Genomic DNA, 20,141 nt, shown 5'->3' with positions numbered 1-20,141 from the left:
ACAGAGACCTAGCAAAAATCCTAACCAGTAAGTGGAAACCTGATGCTGCCCCTGCCAGCTCTGAACAATGTGCTGCAGAAGCTCCATCTTCCCCAGCCCACTGCTGGGGGACATGCAGGGAAGAACGTGGCTTTCTAGGGCAGATAAGAGCTGGAAGTGCTGCAGGACAGCAAAAGAAGAAGGAATTGTGTTATACAGGCATTACAGAAGGGAGCCCAGGCTGCTGCAAGATACCTAAGGACACAAATCTATACACAGTAGGGTTTTCACTACTTTCACTACACGTGGAATAAACATAAAAGCTTTCAAATGTGTAAGAATAGAGAACAAAATGCAAAACTCCACATTTTTTTTATCATCTGTACTTAAAAAATTCTCACGAGTGAGAGCAAATACCCTACCTTTCTCCCCACTGCCTCATGAGTTTACAGACACATGTTCATTTGTATATTCTAATAATCCAGGGGTTGCTTAGCAGAGTATAATCTGTTAAAACTGTCCCCCCTCTCAGTTTCCAACTTGCATATAAAAGAATGAAGCCACTGAAGATAAAGCTGTTAAAGACTGTTAGAAGCTTCAGCAGAGACAGATGTATGCCAGTAGCCGAATTTTCCTCTTTTGTTTTCCACACTGCATAGGGTATAGGTCACAATAAAAGAAAAAAAAGGTAAATTTCACTTCTAATAAAATTGACAATTCCTGTTGCTCAGCTGATGAAATATTATCCTCTTTCCAAGAAGACTTTCAGCAGCTGTATTGACATAGAAAGAAAAAACAGAGCATCTTTACAAATTACATGCAGTACTGTTCGTAGATTAGCGAGTTTTACTTTGTCTTATGACAAGGCATTTATGTCTTAGGGATGACTGACAGTAAACAGTTTATTTACCTGCCTCGTAATGCATTCTGGCTAATGATTAAAAGGGAGATTCTAATGGTCAAGTCCAATAGCTGTTTTCTGTATAATATCACCCCAATTCTTGGCACTATATACATGCGCAATACAGGCCTTTGCTTCTTAGTAATCACCCAGCTGCTCATCCTGGTAATAACATCCTGGAAAACATATACACAGGACTCTTAACTAACAGTGGAAATACTCGAGAAATACAGGGGTTTTGAAGCATAGAACACTTCTACACTTAAAAAGCTGCAAAATAAAACATATGGCTAAGTATGGCAAAAGTGAAATGACAGGGTTTCATGTGCACACACCTGTATACACACTGACAGGTTTGATCAGGCTATTGAAGTACCTGTTCTGCAGTTTTTCACCATGATAAAAAGTGTACTGCAACTGATTATGACTTTCTGACAAAGTACGATACTGGACTTATGCATACACGTGGACTACAGTATAATATAGGTTATTGTTTCTAGTAAATTATTTATTTACAGGCTGCATAGACATACAAACTGGCTCTAGCAGTTCCACCCAACTACAGTCAGTCTTCTGAAGGAAGAGGCAGAAACCAGAAAAGAAAAAAAAAAAACCTGAGAATCACCTATTGGGAAAGCTCTAGGTTCAGTACACAGATGTAAATCTAGGGTCCGGTCTTTTCAGAAGCGGTGAATTAGAAACAGCAGGCAAGTCTTACGCAATTCAATACCTGGTTTTGCAATGTCTTGTAGCAACCTGAATTTTATCTGTAATTGTAAAGCAGACTTGCAGTCCCACAAGGAAGGCACAAAAGCTAGCCCCAGGGCATCAGGCCTGACAAGAGTAGAGTTTATCATATAACCAGCACCATAGGTCACACATAAACAGAGCATGCTGGACTCCTGCATTTTGATTAGAGGCCTCCTACTGTCTCCTACAAATATATAGGTGATTTTTGTCTATAAAGCATTGCCAGTGGGTCTACTGGTGGATTTACTCAAAATCTCAGAAAGTAGAAACCTTAAGAGTAAATATTTTGGTGTAATAGTTGGACTGCCTAGAACAGTTTGCAAACAACTCAGCTATTATAAAGGACAGATAACTGTAGCTGAAAACCACTTACACCTGCTACCATGAGCAGGTTGACTCTCGCTGTATATTTTTAAATGGAATATATTTGCCATATGTGCTAGCATATACAATATGTTCTAAACTACTCAGTCTGACATTTAAAAATCTGTGTTCCTACCAAAGGCAAAGAGGAGGAGAGTACAGGAAACAATGGATACATTTCCCTGAACACTTACTATAAAATAGTAAATTATTCTCCACAAACTCTCCCACTTCTGTTTTCCAGTGATGGAGAGGTCATCTTGTCCACTTCCCTGCCTACAGCCGGATCAGCTCTGCATCTGTCATCCCTGAGAGATACTAGCCTAGGCATTCCTACAGACTTCCACTGATCAATACTCTGTCTCCCCAAGCAATCTATTCCACTGCTTCACTATTCTTGTAATTGGGAAGTTTTCCCCTTCCTGCAATGTTTCTAACCTTAACCTGTTTTCCTGCAACTTAAACCTTGCACTTCTTGCCCTATTACTTGTGTCCCATGGATAACAAGATGCTCGTTACAAGGAAGCCAGTAGTATCAAAAATTTATAACTGTTTCCCCTCTGCTCAGTCAGCCAGACCACTACTGAACACACTGAAAATTTGAGACAGACTCAGACCTCTATGAAACCCAACATGATGGGCTATGTCAGTATGGAAATGAACTACTGATAATTATTCTCTAAGTATAGTTACTTAACTCTTTTTGCACATAGCCAAACATAGTTCTACCTTTCACATAGCCTGTTTGCACAAGTCTCATGTAAGTATCAAAGCCCTCTAGCAGGCAAAACGACATTTACAGTTACCCCTTATGCACAAGTTCCATTACTCTCTCATACAAAAAAGGAGTTACATTAGGTTTGTCAGAACGAAACCACATCATACCACATTAGCTGTTTCTCAACACTTTGTTATCTTCCAGCTGCTTGCAAATAGTTCCAGCATTTTTTAAATTTCAATCGACACGCTTCTAATTCCCCAGTGCCTTTTTGTCCCTTTTTAAAGGGACTAAATATCTACCTTTTTTTTTTTCAAGTCCAAATTTTCATCCATCCTGATAAAGATAACCTGTTCTTTGAAGATAATCAGTAACAGTTCACAGTTTCATGTTTGAAAACGTCCCACCTATACTAACCTATGGCTTTTTTTGCTGGGCTATGTTTTTCTGTAATCTTACTTCTTCGTTGCTAGTTTTAATTATTTTAGGTGATAGCACAAGCATTGAACATTCCCAGTATTATCAGTTTATCCGCCCCCACCAACACTTAGTGGACATTGTCTTCCTTCTGCTAAGGCATATATGGAATTATTGTTACCAAACAAAATGTACACTGCGGGAAACATGAAGAATGCACCTTGAACTTCCAGTTTTGCCCTCATTTTCACATCACTCTTTTACTTTCATATTCAGTAGCTGATCTGCTTTTTTTTTTCCTGCAGTCTTCCTCCTCCTGTTTAACGCAGGAAAGATGAGAAGCTCAGTTTCGCTAAATTGGACATTTAATATACTGCTTTGAGACTTCAGTGGTCTTTCCAGCTAATTCCTTTCTTTCATTATACTGGTCTTCATGAGATCTTACCCACAAATTATCTTAGGTCACCAATATCTCCAAGTGCACTGCTTTTAGTTTGTCCTTCTTTCTCCTCTTCTAAACATTATGCATTTAAGATCCTTTCACAGTCACTATCTCCAAAAGTTGTCTCTCATTTTCTCAGCTGTTCTTTTCCAATCTGATCGAAGCAAATTTATGTCTTCCCACTAGCTATTTTCTCCTCTTTGACAGTAGAAATATGGTCACTGACAGACGACTCCTAATATCATGCTTTCCCAGCTGATGTTCATGTACTATGTGTTTTGTTATTCTAATTTTTCAACTATGTATATCTTATCATCCGAATTCTATTCCTTGGCTAATTCCATCTGATATCTTAAAGAAGCTTAGCTTACTTGATCTTGCTCATTTGGTAGACTGAAACACTTGAATTTTAGGAAAGACATGGTTTAGAGGTGTGCAAATCTCTCTTAGTTACTGACAATTACTATACTTTGCCAAAGCAGGTAAACTTTCAGATACACAAGATGGTCTAATAGGGTAGTTGGTAGATAGTTTTATTTACAGTCCATAAAACTTAATACTTTTACCAACAAACCTTTAAGTAGATACCACACATGTAAAACTATCACCACATATAGTGTATATCTTGTATTCACAGATTTTTCAGTGGCTTTAGCTTCTTTAGTTTATTCTAGAACTACAAGCAAGCATAGGTTATAAAAGCAACTCCCAAACAAGCTATTTATTTTTCTAAAATACCGGTTATACAAGTTATCCTGACAGATCTTTTGGAGCATTTAAATCAGTCTTGACTGTGTACTAATATTTCCAGTTCTGCTTGTTTACGCCATACCTTTTTCCCATTAGTATAAAGACTTCTAAGGCATTTGATTACAACCTCACTTATCTTCCTCTTTGTCCATCCCATGACCCTATATGAATAACCCTATTTCCTCTCCTCCTCCACCCCCAGTTTTTGGGCTGTTGTCTAAGTTGCTGTTATTTATATTTACCCCTGGGATTTGCCATCCACCAGCTGTTGTTTAAAAGCTCTCTTTTATTAGGGTCAAAAAAATCCCTGCTTTTCTTTATATTAAGCATCAATTAAATTCTCATTGTTTGTTTCCATAATTCAATCTTTCTTAAAAAAAAAAAAAGTACACTTTACATCAAATGCACAAGAAAGCATCAAATCAGACTGAGAACTATTACTAGTTGAAATGAGAGCATTACCTAGACTATACCTTATTTTCCATATCTGTAGAGTTAGGATAATAACTTATTTTGCAAATATTCAGAAGTCTGTGGTCAAAATGCAACATGTAGGAGTGGAGAACCACAAGAAAACTAACAAGTTTATATATGCAACAGAAGGCATTAAAATCACAAAGTTAATTTTGAAGCATTTATGAAACCAAAGGTACAGCAAAGTGAAATATACAGTCTTTTCAGCTTTCCTTATTAACTACCTCATTCCTTAGCCGTATAAAAGTTGAGATTTATTTGTTAAACAAAAATATATCTTCTTCTATGAGCAGTGTTATCTGAACACAATAGTATACAACTGAATTGAAATTCTTGTAGCTTTACAAGCATTTGAATTTGTTGGTGGTATTCTACATTTTGGAGATAGACAAAATTCTTTTCTTTTTTCTGTTTTGATTTATGCAGAGCATAAACACAACTGAAAAAACAGATATTGCTTTCCATGTATACAATTGTATTTGTTGACATGAGAGAAAGGTTAGCCACAAAAAAAGAAACAAAAAAAACCCCAGCCCAGATGAGACAGGTAGAAAACTGCAGTGCATACATTCGATTGTGTAGCTTATTCTAGTTTACTGTTCAGCCAGCTCTACGTTCTATTATTTCATGACTATGTAACAAAAGACAATAGCATAATGCACATGCTACAAAAACAGTTACCATCATAGTACAGTTCAGTCTGACAATCCCCAAATCAATTAGATTTTTCCTATGTATTTGGTTCAAAAAATAAATAAATAAAAACAACCCAAAAAAGAACCAACCAAACCATCATTACTGATTGGGAAACACAAAGAAGAGGTGCTGCAGTGGCTATTTCAGCAGTAAGCTGTTTCCTCAGAACAGGGGGTTCTTCAGTTGCCTGCCTGGAGGAACCAGGATAAACAACAGTCTACATTTTGAAATCTTGATCATTCCCTCGTCAAGTTGCTCTATACCTGCCTTTCTCATTTCTTGCACATCATCATAAAGCACCCCACACTTCAACTGTTGAACTGATTGCAGGATTATACCGCCCAACCTCATTTTCAGAAAATCCTCTGCACAAATACCAGATGAAAAGCTGTTAAGATTTTACCTTACTAGTCAAGCACTTAAGACAGCTTTCCTCCTATGTTTGCATTACCACGTATCTTTTTCCATCTTATTTTCTCAAGTAACAGGGACTATCCTAACCTTTAATTGTACTGTCTTAGTTAAAGAGGCAACAGATGGAGTACCTTTCATGTCTCCCATTCAAAATTATTCTCCCATACGCCCCAAAGTAGAATCCACAGCATATGTTCCTTGTGCGTCACTCTGGGTCCACATTAGTTCCCTTGTGGTTTGGGGGGGGTTTTTTTCCTCCCCTGGCCCCAAGCAGATACATTTTTTCTTAATTTGTAAATCTCCTATTGATCCTTTCTGTAACTTCTCTGTAATTTACTTTAAAAAACACTGTTAGGTTAGCACCACGTGAACCTGATTCTATTATCTTACAGCAGTAATGCATTTAGCTTTGGAACTAATTCTATAGCTTTATATTTAGTAAAATTTACTGTTAGCCTTAAGTACAATAGAGCAAATGATAGAAACTATGTTCTCCTCTTCCTCCCTGAACAATTTATACACAAAATGTATACTGTGGATGGCAACTCTATCATAATTTAAAACAGAAGGAGGTGCTATGGAAAAAAGTATACCTGAAATCATAAAAATCAAAATGTGAATGTGCAGTACCTGCTACAAATATTCTGGGGAGAAAAAAATATTTTTTCTTATTTTTTTAAAGAGAAAGTAAGCGGAATGAAGCTGAAGCAAAAGAAGTGGCAACACTCTCCAACAGAAAATAAAGCAACTGAAAACAAACTGATGCCTACGATTGTCAGTGGAATGCAGTGAAAGTTTGGAAAGTTTACCAAAGTGTTTCTAGACTAGTCAAAATTCATGTGTATTGGTACCACTGCCATCACGTACAGCAGTGTAACAGTAGCAGAAAAGTTCATAACATTCTTCTTAAACTCTTTGCATTGTTGACTACTAAGTTTTGATCTGTTAGAGAAGGCAGAGTTGATATTATTTTGCTAATTTAGGGTAATTTAAAATCATACAGGACACAATTTCTCATCGTGGATCAACTGCACTTTACCTACAGCTTTTTTCCAATGTCCTGTTAAACTCTACTTTATGAAAGTGTAGGAGGATAGACAGCTTAGTGATTGCATCATGCTCACCATCATTGCAGGAGAGCTAATGTAGTTAAACCAAGATTTGTTAATTAACTGCTTTAAGATGGAAATGACACTGTAATCCCATTCCTAACAGTTTTTCCTCATGAGATACTTTCTTATCTGCCTGTTGCTGGCATCTCTACACTGCTCGTATTTTTCTTAACCAACTTAGAGCTTCTGAACAGTTTTCTGTTTCTTCCAGGACAACTCCATGATTCTTCAAATAACCTTAAATAGGATGCTGCCATGCCCTCTTCCTTTTAATATCTTTCATCTACTAAAATACCAAGGATCTTCAGCATACAAGCTTGGATCTGTGCAGCAAAATGCTCATCTCCACTTCTTTGCACACACCACTATTACGAACTCTTAATAGCACATGACAATGAAAAAAACCCAAGGAAAAGACATCATTGATGGGCTGTGGACTGAAAGCCCGCTCACGTATGACCCTTTACTCCCATTCTTCCTCCCCCTCCCATCAATTTAAACAATGGCATCCAACACTGAACCAAGAAGTTTGATCACCTTCTATCAATAGCAAAGACTTTTTGGTACTTGGTTTGTGTGAAGGTACCTGCAAACATGCAACATAGGGAGGACTTTGATTGCAATTGTTTTGCCCTTTCACTTCATCAGCTATGTAAACTTTTCTATTTGCCTTATTTTCTTGATCTCATTTTCAGTTCTTCTTTCATGCTATCCCACCACATTTCAATGTCATCAAGCGTACCAGGAACCTACCCACCTACATTCTTTGCAGCACCTCCTCTGCAATACCTTGGAACACCTATATACAACTCAACTCTTATTTCAACATAATTATTTTCTCTTTTTTTTTATCACACTTGCCTTTTTTCCTAATTATTTCTTTTTGAGCAGTAATTCTTCAATCATTAAGTGTTTCTGCATTAAGTATTCAAAACATTCCTGCTCCTAGACAAAGATAGAAGATTTCTCACCATTCCGAGTGTATTGTACACATCATCACACCGAAGAAACTGAAACCTCTTCAATGCATTGCTTCACTAACACTTTCAGGAGGTGGTATTTCAATACTGTCTTTTCCCAGTACATTAGACACACTAAGTCCTTTCTACTTCACAATTTGCAAAATCCTTTTCATTTTTTCATTAAAAAGGAAGAAAAGAAAAGAAACTTAAACCCTTGCACAAGCTATGAACACGTGCATAGAAAACTGGAGGGAAGGGGAATAATTAACAAGTGAGAATTGCTATGAAGGTCCATCTAACTAAACAGCTTACAGGAAAACCTGTAAGGTTTAAGACTGAGCCACGTAGATTAAAGGCAAAATGTTAATGCCTATAGAAGTAGAAGACAAAAAGGTCTATGTAAGTTGTCATTATTAAAATGCCTCAAGGAAACTTTCTTATGGTAATTTAAACTGAAAAGGTTAAAACCTTAAATGGTATTATGTTCAGTCTGTATGCAGTGCTTCCATACAATGAAAGAACATACAACTTGCTCTTGCAGAAACACTAACTGTTGCTATGTGACCTGTTAGCTCACAGATTTAAGGGAAAAGCCTAAAGAGATACATGCGACAAAGTACTTAAGCTTCAGGCAACACTCAACTTTCTACAGAGCACAGATCACAGCATTTTCCATGAAACCTAGTGTCAGTTAAAAGTCTAAAGCATCAGTTCCACGTTACATGTACATACGAGGAATCAGAAGCTCCATCAGAGTCAAGATGCTCTCAAAAAAACGAGTTTAAGAAATACCAATTTACCTTCTCCAACTTCACTTTCACTGAGCTGGAAATACAAGCTGAGTTGGCAGATTCTTTTTAACCTCTTGTGCATGCTCTTACAAAAATAGTTTCTCACCTCACCCATGAATTGGTATGATTTTCAGTCGGCGTCCTGCCTTTATCATTTTTGAGTATAAAATAAATCACGTTGCTGAATAATTAACATGTAGACAAATGTTGCATTTACTAGAAGTCTCTATAATACACGACAAATATGTAAATACTTATAAATTAATAGACTCATACCACACAAAAATGAAATTGAGCAACCTGCTCTAGTGGAGGTGTCCCTGCCCATGGCAGAGGGGTTGGAACTTTATGATATTTAAGGTCCCTTCCAACTCTAACCATTCTATGATTCTATGAAAGCCAGCACAGAAACTGTATTCGTAATTACTTGAACCGTTGTAACTAGTAAGCTACATTGAAGACAAGTAGCATTTTACCACACATTTAGCATGAATACACTGTAGTTTCTCACATCTTCACAGTGCACCACCACACGGCAGATGGTATTAAAGTTCATTGCAATACATTTTTTTTGTACTGTTCCTTACTTCTTTCATATAGACTGTCTTGTTCACCATTTTTCTTAATTAGATCTCAAAAGATCTTTTGATCTTGAAGATATCAGCTTACATGTAGCTGCTTCCTATAAAGAGTCGTAAAAGGCTTTGTGCTGTGAAGTCTGTCTGCTATTTTTAATATTTTATGTCTCACGCTACACAACCACTAAGTGTAAGCCTCCACAATATGAAGATCAATCTCCTAGGGAGCTGAAGACTGTAATCTTTCTGATGAAATCTATGGGAGTAAACTTTTTTAAATTAAAAAGTACCTCAGCCACCTCAGGTACATATTTTTGACACAAAATTTCTCACCAGAAATGAGATACTAAAAGCAAATTGCAATTATTCCATTATGATTGAGTACATAGTACCAAAAGGGATAAAAAGAGGCATGTGTTCCTTGTTTTGGTATGGTTATGTTCGACAGTCTTAAGCTTTTCAAGAAGCAAAGAAACTTAAATCCTTTCATGAATCTATCCTTAAATCACACAGAATTGAGAGCTTGTCATTCCAACACCCAACTCCTGTGGAATCTTAAACTGAGACTAGAAGCAGGCAGAATACTACAAGGGAGAGACCACTGAGAACCTCCCTTGCAAGAGCAGTGCTTCAATTTCTCCTTTGGCATGCTGTAGGTGCTGAGATGTTAAAGAATCCATCGATGTACCGCAGGAAGTCTACAAAAAGGTACCCAACACAAAACAACTTGCTTTTAATTGAAATGAGCTTGCTTTTAACTGAAAATGCTTATGGCTCCTACTAAAAGCAGAATTCAATTTTGTACCAGATCAAGTTCCTCTGGGCTAGGATCCAACTAGCTTCAGGATTCTAGTCAACCATAAGTGAAAGATGTAGGAATGGACAAAATTCTGGGAAAGTAAGAAGTAGAATGCTGCATATTTACACATCTAAAATGTTCCTAAGAAGAATTTCCTTTAAATACAGAAAACTTTTTTTAGCTAAGGGATTTTTTTAATGTCACATTCTTAGGTGTGACCTCTGAAGAATGACTAACAAGTTAGAATTATTTAATTTAAAGATGAGATGAAAGAGAATAAAGTGGTATTCAAATACGTAAAAGGCTGTCCCAAAAAAGGAAAGAAAGAATCTTTTCTCCATGTCTCTGGATAAAACCGTAAGTAGTAACAAACTTAGATTATAGCGAGAAAAAAACCTCAGATTACACATAGGGAAATTTTTTTCTGACAAGAACTGTGAAGCGTTAGAGCAGATGAAGCAAGCACCTCTCAGAAACAGACTTGGTTTCTTCCACCTGGAGAAGGACACGGTGGACTTGATTTTCTGAGGTCCCCATCCAGCCTTCTCTCTCAAGGTTGAAATCAGTCACTCACACATTTGAACTTTACATGTGGTAAATGAATAACACACTGAAAATTTAAGAACTTTCTTCTTTAAAGGGTCTTGTAAATTATTTCATTATACATTCAGATCTTCCTTCACATGAAACAGGATACAGTTAGTCCTTGGCTTTGTTTCTACCATTTATAGCTCTACGAAATTAGAGAGTCTCACAAGATCTATGTTCACACCCTCCTCATAACCGTTACAAAGCTACAGCTACCAAGATTGTACTGGAGCTGCAGAAGCAGAGGGAAAGGCTGCAGCCCCTTCCAGAAGAAAGGAGAAGATTAGAGAAAAAGATGCAGATCACTTCCAGACAGTCTTTGCGAGATTTCAGTGAGAAGAGTAGAAGTATTTCTTTTCTAAAAAGAGATTAATACTGAATTACTAATGTCTTATAGAAAAAGATTGACAGAAATCCCTGCAGCTTCCAAGTTTCCAGTATCCCAATTTCAGGCATCTATAACTGTCTCCAACGTGCTGCCTCTCAGTGGATTCTTTTATTTCAATTAGTCCTAAGCTCATGGTAAACCCAGACTTTTACTAAATGCATTTCATAAAAAAAAAAAAATTAAAAAAAAATATATATAAGCAAGAGAAAAGTAACATCACATGCTACCACCTCATCCTCTTCACAGCAAAAGTTAATACCGCTTATTTTCACAAAACTTTGGGTATCGCAAACAGCAGCAGAAGCACGTACTCTGGTTAATTCACTAGTAAGAAAAGCTCAAAGTTTGTAGGGTAAAGTATCAAAAACTAACCCCATGAAAGTCAGGATACTATAATCAATCTCTGGCCTCAGCCATTAAAGTGGAATTGAAACTTTCTTTTAGCTAAAGACAATATGAAAGTGAACAGTTAAAGGGGGGGGGGGGGGGGGGGGGGAAGAGAAAGAAAAGGAAAGAACTGAAGAGGAGCTGGCCTTCAACTTCTCTGATTTACTCCATAAACCACTTAAGTTTTTGCGGTTAAGAATAAGCTACTCCAGAACAGTGGAAAGCTCACTGTTTAATAGTTCTAGTTGTTCAATAAAACTGACACGATCCGTGATAATTTTAATTATATTACTAGCTTCAAAGATCATACAAGGAGTTCTAAAAAGAACAGCTTCTTCACACATCATCTGTTACCACACACAACTTGAATTCTAAACCTGTTCCTTCATCTATGCTAAATAAATGGCAAGAAAAATGGCATTTCAGTACTGCAGATTTAAAGTCCCCAGACAACCGCCACACAACATTTACTGAGCAAACCTGTGTTTTTCTACATTGTCAGACAAACAATCCAGAACTTGAAATAAAACTCGTTTACCCTTATCATTTAGATAAGGGTAAAAGCTCTCTCAATCACCTGCAATTTGCAACTTTCTGATGATACACCACTCTTGAGGGAAGCAGGAAAGAAAAAAGAAAAAAAATATTAGTAGCATGGAAAGCCAATACAGGCGAAGGGCCAAGGGGGAGGAAATGCTTGTTAGCATTGCTTGACAATCTATTTTGTTTAACTCAGAATTTTGCTGTTTATGAGATTTCCATCATATTGCCAAAGACCAGAGGCTCGATCCTTTGGAGTTCTCCTCCAAATAGGTAAAAGTAACTTTACATAGATAACAGCTATTGGCACAAGATTTGTTGTACTTTAATGCTGTCCAAACAAATGACTCATACAAGGCGGCTTTCAATTTTAATCAACATAAATCCCTGTTTCAAACTTGCAGTCAGCATAAAACCTTACATGACCTCTCACACTTTCTACAATCAAGTCCACAGATATTTGCATATTCTAGAAAAATATAAACTCGCTTTACAATTTTAATCAACTAACATTATTGGTCGTGCTCCATTACAATCCAAATCTGTTGTGCACAAAGAAACATAGGAAGTATACACCACAGATACTTAGTACAGTTTCACAGACTACTCAGGCATGGAGAAACTGCAACATCCAACAATTCTTTATTGCCATTATTTTAAAGTTTTGGGGGTGGATGCCCCTTGTCACCTGTCCAGCTTAGTTAACTCTCTGAGGATTCCCTTTCCAAATATGAGTAGCAAAGATCAGGAGTTAGAAATAGAAGGAAAGCTGTGATTGTTGGGAACCTGCAAAAAGAACCACGACACTGAATTTCGCACCAGCATGCATAGAAACTGAAATAAATCTGGTGTCCTTCCTGAAAAAAAGGATATTTAAGTTCTGGGGCATAGTTTTCACTATATTCATCTTCGGTAAAAAGATGTAACATCAGCTTGAGAAAACTTCTATGAAGTTCTTATACAATCACAAATTTGTTAATCAGATTCTCTCCCTGCTCCCCTTTTAAATTGTTCTTTTCTTGGGTCCCTGCTGACAGGGACAGCTACTTGCATGGGAATGCAGTTTCAGCAGTGCAAATAAGTGAAAATCTGAATTCAAAGCTTCATTTTTCCCTCCAGTAAATATCTCTTTTGATCAGATCACCTTACATTAAAGTAATTGTATTAGAAATACTTTAGTAATAAAGTTTAAGGAGACTTCACAAGTAAAAAACACTTGAACATTATTGACCATAATTCAATATGTGAAAAATAAGTATGTGAGAAGTCTCACAAGATTTGGAGTTTCTTGAAAAGACATGCAGAAGACAGCAAGAAACTTCATCTGTGAGTGATAGCAAAGCAGCTTCATCTGAACCAACCTGCTGGGAGATGCAGCAATTCACCCTTTTCAGGGGATTTATTAGTTTCAGCAATTTACCCAAGCAAAAGTCTAATTTTGCTTTAAGTTTGTACTAGACCAACACACACACTAAAGGTGAGTTTAGTGCAAGCTTAAAAACATTATGTTACTTAGACATGTTCTATCTCTAAATTCTCTGAAAATGACTCAGGAGCTTTGATCACAGATGTCTTTCAAACTCAGAGCAATGACTGCAGAAGAAATCAACTCTGCAGGGTAAACCAGGGTTACACTTTCTAATGTCCTAATTAGCGGACTAACATCCACTTTCTGGGCTTTGAATTAACCAAGCTCTGCTTTCTACCACTAAACCTAACTGTAGCACTACGTGTAGGAGTTATGTGCCTTTCCCTACTGTCTGAAGGTGTTTAATATCATCTCCTTTGTCTGAAAAACATAAACCAGGATCATAAGGGTCAATGTCTTTTTACAGCCTAGCTTGCACAAATTTCAGTATTATCCATGGTTTATATCAGAGTTCCTCTATGTCCTCATGGTCTTGGATAACTGATAGACACCTGTATTCCCACTAATCGCTGGAAGCATAAAGTTGTTGCAGCAAAACTAAAACCAACCCCTATTCACAACCCTAGAGATAGTATTGTAAAATTTGGGTTATTCCAATTTTGACTTTTCTATTCAAATAGGGAAAAACAGCCCAATAGACACTTTCAATTAAATTCTTTCAGTTTAATACATCATTTCTTCTTACTTTTGGAGTCTGAAGCGCTCTCTGCCGTTTCCTTTATACTTTCTGCTTCACTTTCACCTAAAATTTGAATGTGAGGCTTCAGCACTCTCCCTTACGTTTAAGACTGCTTTCAGCTCCAGTAATGCATGTGCAAGAAGAAAAGTGCCTCAGAAGCACTGCTATAAGCAGCAGTTTTGTCCTGTAGCTCTCAGTGCACCAACAAATGCTTGTTAATTACATTTATATAGATCAGCCCTTCCAGCTCTTCAAATCTGCAAAATCTGCCCCTGAAAGAATTTTTAGGGCACGTTAAGATTATAAATACATGAGAAATTTTTAAGACATTCTAACAGGAGGAGAAAAGTCTTAACTCTCCGGGTCATCACTTGCACATGTATCACTACGACCACCAGGGTTACTGAAAACCTCTTTAAAAAGTGTTCTTCAGAAAAAAAATCGCTGTTTTAACTAATGAACTTTATATTGTTTATATACTGGCATGCTACAAGGCATTGGAAAGTTTTTCTTACTATTTCTAGGACAATTAGCACAAAAATAGAATAGTATAATCTTGTTTAGCACTTATGAAGAGAAGTCTTCCCATTTTAGGCCATGAATACATAGCTGGGTCTGGAGCAGCTCTGCAAAGCAGAGCAAAAATTTGCCAGTGTCTTTAAAGAAAGATCTTTCCCCTCTTCTACTGAATAAAGAAAATTAAAATAAGGTAAGAAAAAATAAATGGATGCAGCACTGAGATGAGAGCTTTACGCTGTTTCAGTGCCTTTACACAATGCAAAAGCAATAAGCTGACTGTTAAGTCTTCCTAGAACTCATTTCATATTACAACTTTCACTTAACAGGAAGCATACATAAATACATCAGACCAGAATACTGAAGTGCTCAGTGATAAGCCTTAGAAACCATGAAAAAATACTAACTTACATTTTTGTTACACATTTTTTGCATGCTTTATATATTAACTAAAGTTCAATTAAAAAATGATCGAAGTATTTGATGGTGGGAAGGGGGTTGCCAAGCTCCTCTTGTTTGTGGACAGTGATTATATCATACAGGCTGCAGAACAAGCTCATGGTTCTGCTGTCAACAGCCATCTCCTGGTCCCCTGCCACAGTGCTGAAAACTCATATTCCCAGTACAGCACCTTGTCTCTAACACCTCATCTCCCTTAAATCTGAAATATGAGAAGGAAGACTATCTACCACAGCTGCTTTTGAGAACAGGAGATCAGGGTAGGTGGGCAGCAAGGGAATACGCAAAGGGTCCAAAAAAAAAAAAAATCTCCTTGACTAAAGCTGTTGTACTACAACATAAGTATTTTTAGCATAATAGTAAGAGTTCACAATCACTGCTGCAAAATTTGAGAAGGGAAAGACTAGTACCAGATGTTTTGTCATATTTTATTTTTCCAGTATAAAACCAAGAATGCTGTGTATTGACCTAAATACTAAAACAGCCCATGATTAAACCCTGTGGTGTTCATAAAAAAGCAGTCTTATTAAAAAGCTGAGTCTGATTCACAAGTATCTTTTATATTCCTATATTGCATTTTTGTCTAAAGATATTTACCTAACTCCCGTTCTTTGGAGTAAGGCAATCATGTTTAGAACAGAGGAAGGATTCCAGCTCAGAGAGAACTTGCCTGTGCTAAATTAGTAAGATTTCCTTGTAATAGACTTTTAAACATAAACAGGCTCCTGCCAGATTAATCCACTTCCATGATTTTAAAAGACTGCCTAAAGCTAGATGGCCAGTCTGCTATTCCATTTACAGACACTTAATTTCACCCAGTTTTTAGTCATTAGAAATGGAGAGGGCTCAATACTTCTGAAATTAGGACCTTAACAGCTGCTAGAAGTTGCATCTTCACTTAGCAACTAACAAAAAACCCCAGAATTAAGTCTTGATTTAGACTATTTGTTTTAAGACACTACACTGAGAACAATGTAGACATGCATCCTGTTTATTCAGCAGGCAAGGACATAACAGCCATCAGAACTGGAAGGCTCTTACACACCACCATGACAATATGAGCAAGCACTACAGTTCAACCTCAGTACTTGTTTACTCAGTCTTACTAGGCAGGGAAAAGAAAAAAAAAAAAGACAGGATTTTTTTTTTTCTTACACTGCAAGCACCATCCAATAAACCATTAAGTACCACACAAAATTATGTCACTACACAATACTAAAGAACTTCAGTTTAACTGACATTCCAGAAAACTTTTATGCTGGCAACACAATCAAATGAAGTTCTGTTGCTAGAGTCAAGCCCTATCTTTTCTGTATTTTCCCCCACTGTGACCCAAAGGAATAAAGACCAATACACACGTGCTTGTGAAGGCTGTGCTCATGACAGCACATTGTTGCAAGTGATCTGTGGATATACAAGCTCACATACACATTAGTATCCTTACAGAAACAAAATTCTCGGTAACATACTGAAGAGACTTTGGTTTGTTAGGGAACACTAAGTTAAGCTAAATATTTTCATTCATCTTAGCTGACAAACCTTCTATGGGGTGGGGTGAGCCCTCTTGATAAATTTCTGATCCACTCCACGCTTTGGAGCACTTATTCTATAAGTAGCAATAAAGATTTGACATAACCTGTGCATATTGAGAAGTAACATAAAGAGTTAATTGACATTTTCCTACCACATACTTTTAGACAAACATAAAACTGATGTGCTGGATCAGACCCAGAGATCCATTAGTCCAGTTTCCTCTTAGACATAGCACAGTATTGGAAGCTTTTGCAAGGGTCCTGTAAGGTCTGTTTCAGGTCTATGAAGGACAACTGCCCTATCTTTATGGCACATGAAAGCCACTGACTAGGTATCTCCACTCTGAAGTAAATTACTTTAAAGTCTTTGCAAAACACAGGTTACAACTGAGGTGTATTAATATACAAGTGCAAATAAATTCACTATTAATAATAAATTTTGTTTACAAAGTAAATATTTATTTATGTCAGCTATAAGGACAAACTTAGATTTATCCATGGTAGGTCTGCAAGCTCTGCAGAGATAACAAACCATGAAACAAACATGTTTTAAACCATCATAGACTCTCTGGAAGGAAGACCTAAACGGAAGCTAGCATTTTTTAATTTTATTTGGGTTTTATTTTTGATAGTTTGTTTTTTTTTTTAATTTGTTTTTACCTTTTAAATGCTTCAGCAGGGTTCCTCTCACATTCCCCGGGTTGCAAGAAACTTTGAATAGCAGGATCTCTTAGTTTGTCCTCATATCCCTGGATCAGTCCACTGCGGCAGATTTGTGTAACTAAACCTCTAATAAACCCTCCAACACAAAGTGTGTCAGAGTCTTGGGCCCTGCAGAAATGGAAGGCTAGAGCCTGACGATGTAAGCCTCTTTGTAGGTTTGCAGGTGAGCTGGGCCACAGCAACTCAGTACAGAGGGCCGTCTTCCCACTACCAGGACCTCCTACCAACAATACACCCCAGGCAGCTCCTTTCCCAGAGACAACACCGGTATTATTCCCAGAATTCACTACAAGAGATGGTTTGTTGGCAGCACTACTGCTGCAGTTAGCTTTCTCCTGGAGGCAGTGCTGAAGCTTGTGGAAAACCCACTCCCTACAGTAAAACTGCTTTCCCTGCAGCAAGCTGGTTTGAGCCATTTTACAAAGCTTCTTCTCTTGGATTTGTCATAAGCAGCAGTACACCTTCAACGTCTCAGGGTAGGGAGATATGCATTCATCTTGCACAGAAAAATCTTCTGCACAGAACTTGACAGAGGTTACAGTAATCTGTTAACCTTTCTCGTAAAACTTAACAGCCTCTTCTCAGGAAGGGTGTCACTCCATTTGTGTGCTTTATTATCATTAGCATAACACAATCACAGTTCAGCTGACATCATGAAGCGGTGTCTGATACCAACGCTCAACAATACTTCTCATATGGCTCAAAAGTTCATACAGCTCCATGGCTGCATCTGTAGTTTACACAGTTGTGTGTGTTCCCAGTATGAAGGGGAGACAATACATCTGGAAAAACTGAGGGAAAGCCAACTTTTCAGTGTATACTAAACGCCTTTCAACTCTAGGCATTAATCTCTCTGGATATACATCCAGAAAAAGCTGTCCATAATAAGATGTTCCTTCTGGAAATTTTATAGAGAAAGTGATTTTTCTTCAAGTACTATATACATACCACAAATGTGGATAAGTACCACTTACTAAGAAACAGTCAGTTTGAACAGCGAGCTTTGCAGACTTCATACATCTGGGTGAGCGTGTGAGAAGTGCTTCAGATTATGGTTTCTTACGAAGTATAGACAACATGGAAAAAAAATGTTTACAGCTTCTTATTTCAATACATTCATAAGCGTCTTCTTCAGGAACTTGGATTCTTACTGAACCTGTTCTCAGGTATCTTAATCGCAAGATGTCAGAAGAGACAACATCTTCCCCTAGAGCTCTGAAATAAAGAAGACAGCACTTTTAACCCTGCATGCAAGTCATAATTCAGTCAATTGCAAATGCAGACAACAAAGAGTAAAGTCAAGTGCTCTTATTCTTTGTTTTTGCTTATACTTTAAATCAAATTCATCTAAAAAGGTGTTTTAAAGAAATTTATTATTAAAAGGTATGATTAGCCCTATGTAAAAAAAAAATAACAAAAACGATAAACAGATATGACAGTGGCCTCAAAGCCACAGGAGCAATAAGCCTGAGGAGAGCTGAATACACCCCTTCATCTGAGAAACATTCTTCCTAAGCAGGCTCTATCACCAAATTCTCTCTTCATCCCATTTTTCTACCGCCGGCTACGGGGATTTTTGAGGCGGATTTTTTTTTTTTTTTTTTTGAAGTTTATTGTACAGGGGAGAGCTGCCGAGGGCTCTCCGCACACTTCTTTGTTCCCGGCTGGACGGCGGCGGGGCGCCCGGCCGCCCCCCGGGTCACGGTTCCACATCCCACCCACCCCCCTCCGCCGCCCTTGTCACCGTCCCCACCGCGAACAAAACCCTTTTATCCCAGGCTGGGGCTTTAACCCCACACTCCGGTTTCTTTCAGCCCAGACACACACGGCTCAAAAAGTCACTTCGATCCCTTTGGAAAAAAAACAAACCCCGAGCCCAGCGAGCAGCTGGGCAGCTCCCCCCCTCTCCCGCCTCATCTGCCTCACACACCCCCGGCGCGGAGCACCCCCACCATGTCCCCCGCTCCCCTCCCCCAGCACACACACAAAGATCCCGGGCACTGCACACACACCCCGCTCTCCGCTGCCAGCCCGGCGGCGGACAACAACCCCTGTCAGTTCTACCCCCCTCCCCCGCCTCAGGTACGGCCGGTAACGGCCCGCCCCGCCGCCAACCGCCCCAACGGCCGCCAACCGCTGCCGGGCGAGGGGCCTCCCCACCGCCGCTCGCTCACCTCCGCGGCTGCTCCTCCAGACTCTCCCCGCGGCGGCGCGTCCCTCCTCCTCCTCCTTTTTCTTCTTCTTCCTCCGGGCCCCTGAGGCTCCCACCCCCGGGCGCCGCCGTGCCAGGGCCGCAGCCGCCCCGCTCCGCCACCTCAGCCCCTCTGGAGCTCTCCTCAGCGCCTCCTTCACCCCCGCCCCACCTCCCTCCGCTCGGCCACGCCCCTCGGCCACGCCACGCCCCGCCTCTCCTCGGCCACGCCTTCTTCCCCTCCAGCGCGTGCGGCGGGCGGGGGCGAAGTAGTCCTGAGGCGGAGGGAGACGGGTAGTTAGCCGCCTTCACTTGGATTACTCCGCCGGCAGAGCGAGCGCCTCTCTGCCTTCATAGCTGGCGGCGGCGGGGCCCTTCCGGCTGGGCTCTCCCGGCGCGGCCCCGCAGGGGGCGGCAGCGCGGCCGCCTCCGCACCGGGGCAGTGGGATGGGGCAGTCGGGAGCCCGGTAGGGCGCGCCGCGGCTACCCCAGTGCTGTGCCCGAGTCCCGGTCCCTCCGGCCCGGCCCTGCTGGAGCGCAGCAAAACTTGGAAAAATAAAAGG

At 39.2% G+C, this 20,141-nt stretch overlaps 1 protein-coding gene across 1 annotated transcript in view; it reads right to left on the bottom strand.

The window, feature by feature from the left end:
* Window positions 1-19,747, bottom strand: part of ANKRD50 (ankyrin repeat domain containing 50) — a 43,295-nt gene extending 23,548 nt beyond the window's left edge. The window contains exons 1-2 of the mRNA XM_074154653.1: window positions 19,562-19,747; window positions 17,325-18,602 (exon numbers count right to left, since the gene is read on the bottom strand). Coding sequence (XP_074010754.1) covers window positions 17,325-17,803 — 479 coding nt within the window. The 5' untranslated portion in view covers window positions 17,804-18,602; window positions 19,562-19,747. The remainder of the gene's footprint in view (window positions 1-17,324; window positions 18,603-19,561) is intronic.
* Window positions 19,748-20,141: the final 394 nt, after the last annotated feature.

Source organism: Numenius arquata, chromosome 10, assembly GCF_964106895.1.
Source record: "Numenius arquata chromosome 10, bNumArq3.hap1.1, whole genome shotgun sequence".
In the NCBI taxonomy this organism is placed as follows: domain Eukaryota; kingdom Metazoa; phylum Chordata; class Aves; order Charadriiformes; family Scolopacidae; genus Numenius; species Numenius arquata.
The sequence above is the reverse complement of the archived record's forward strand: the minus strand, read 5'-3'. Positions and strand labels throughout refer to the sequence as shown.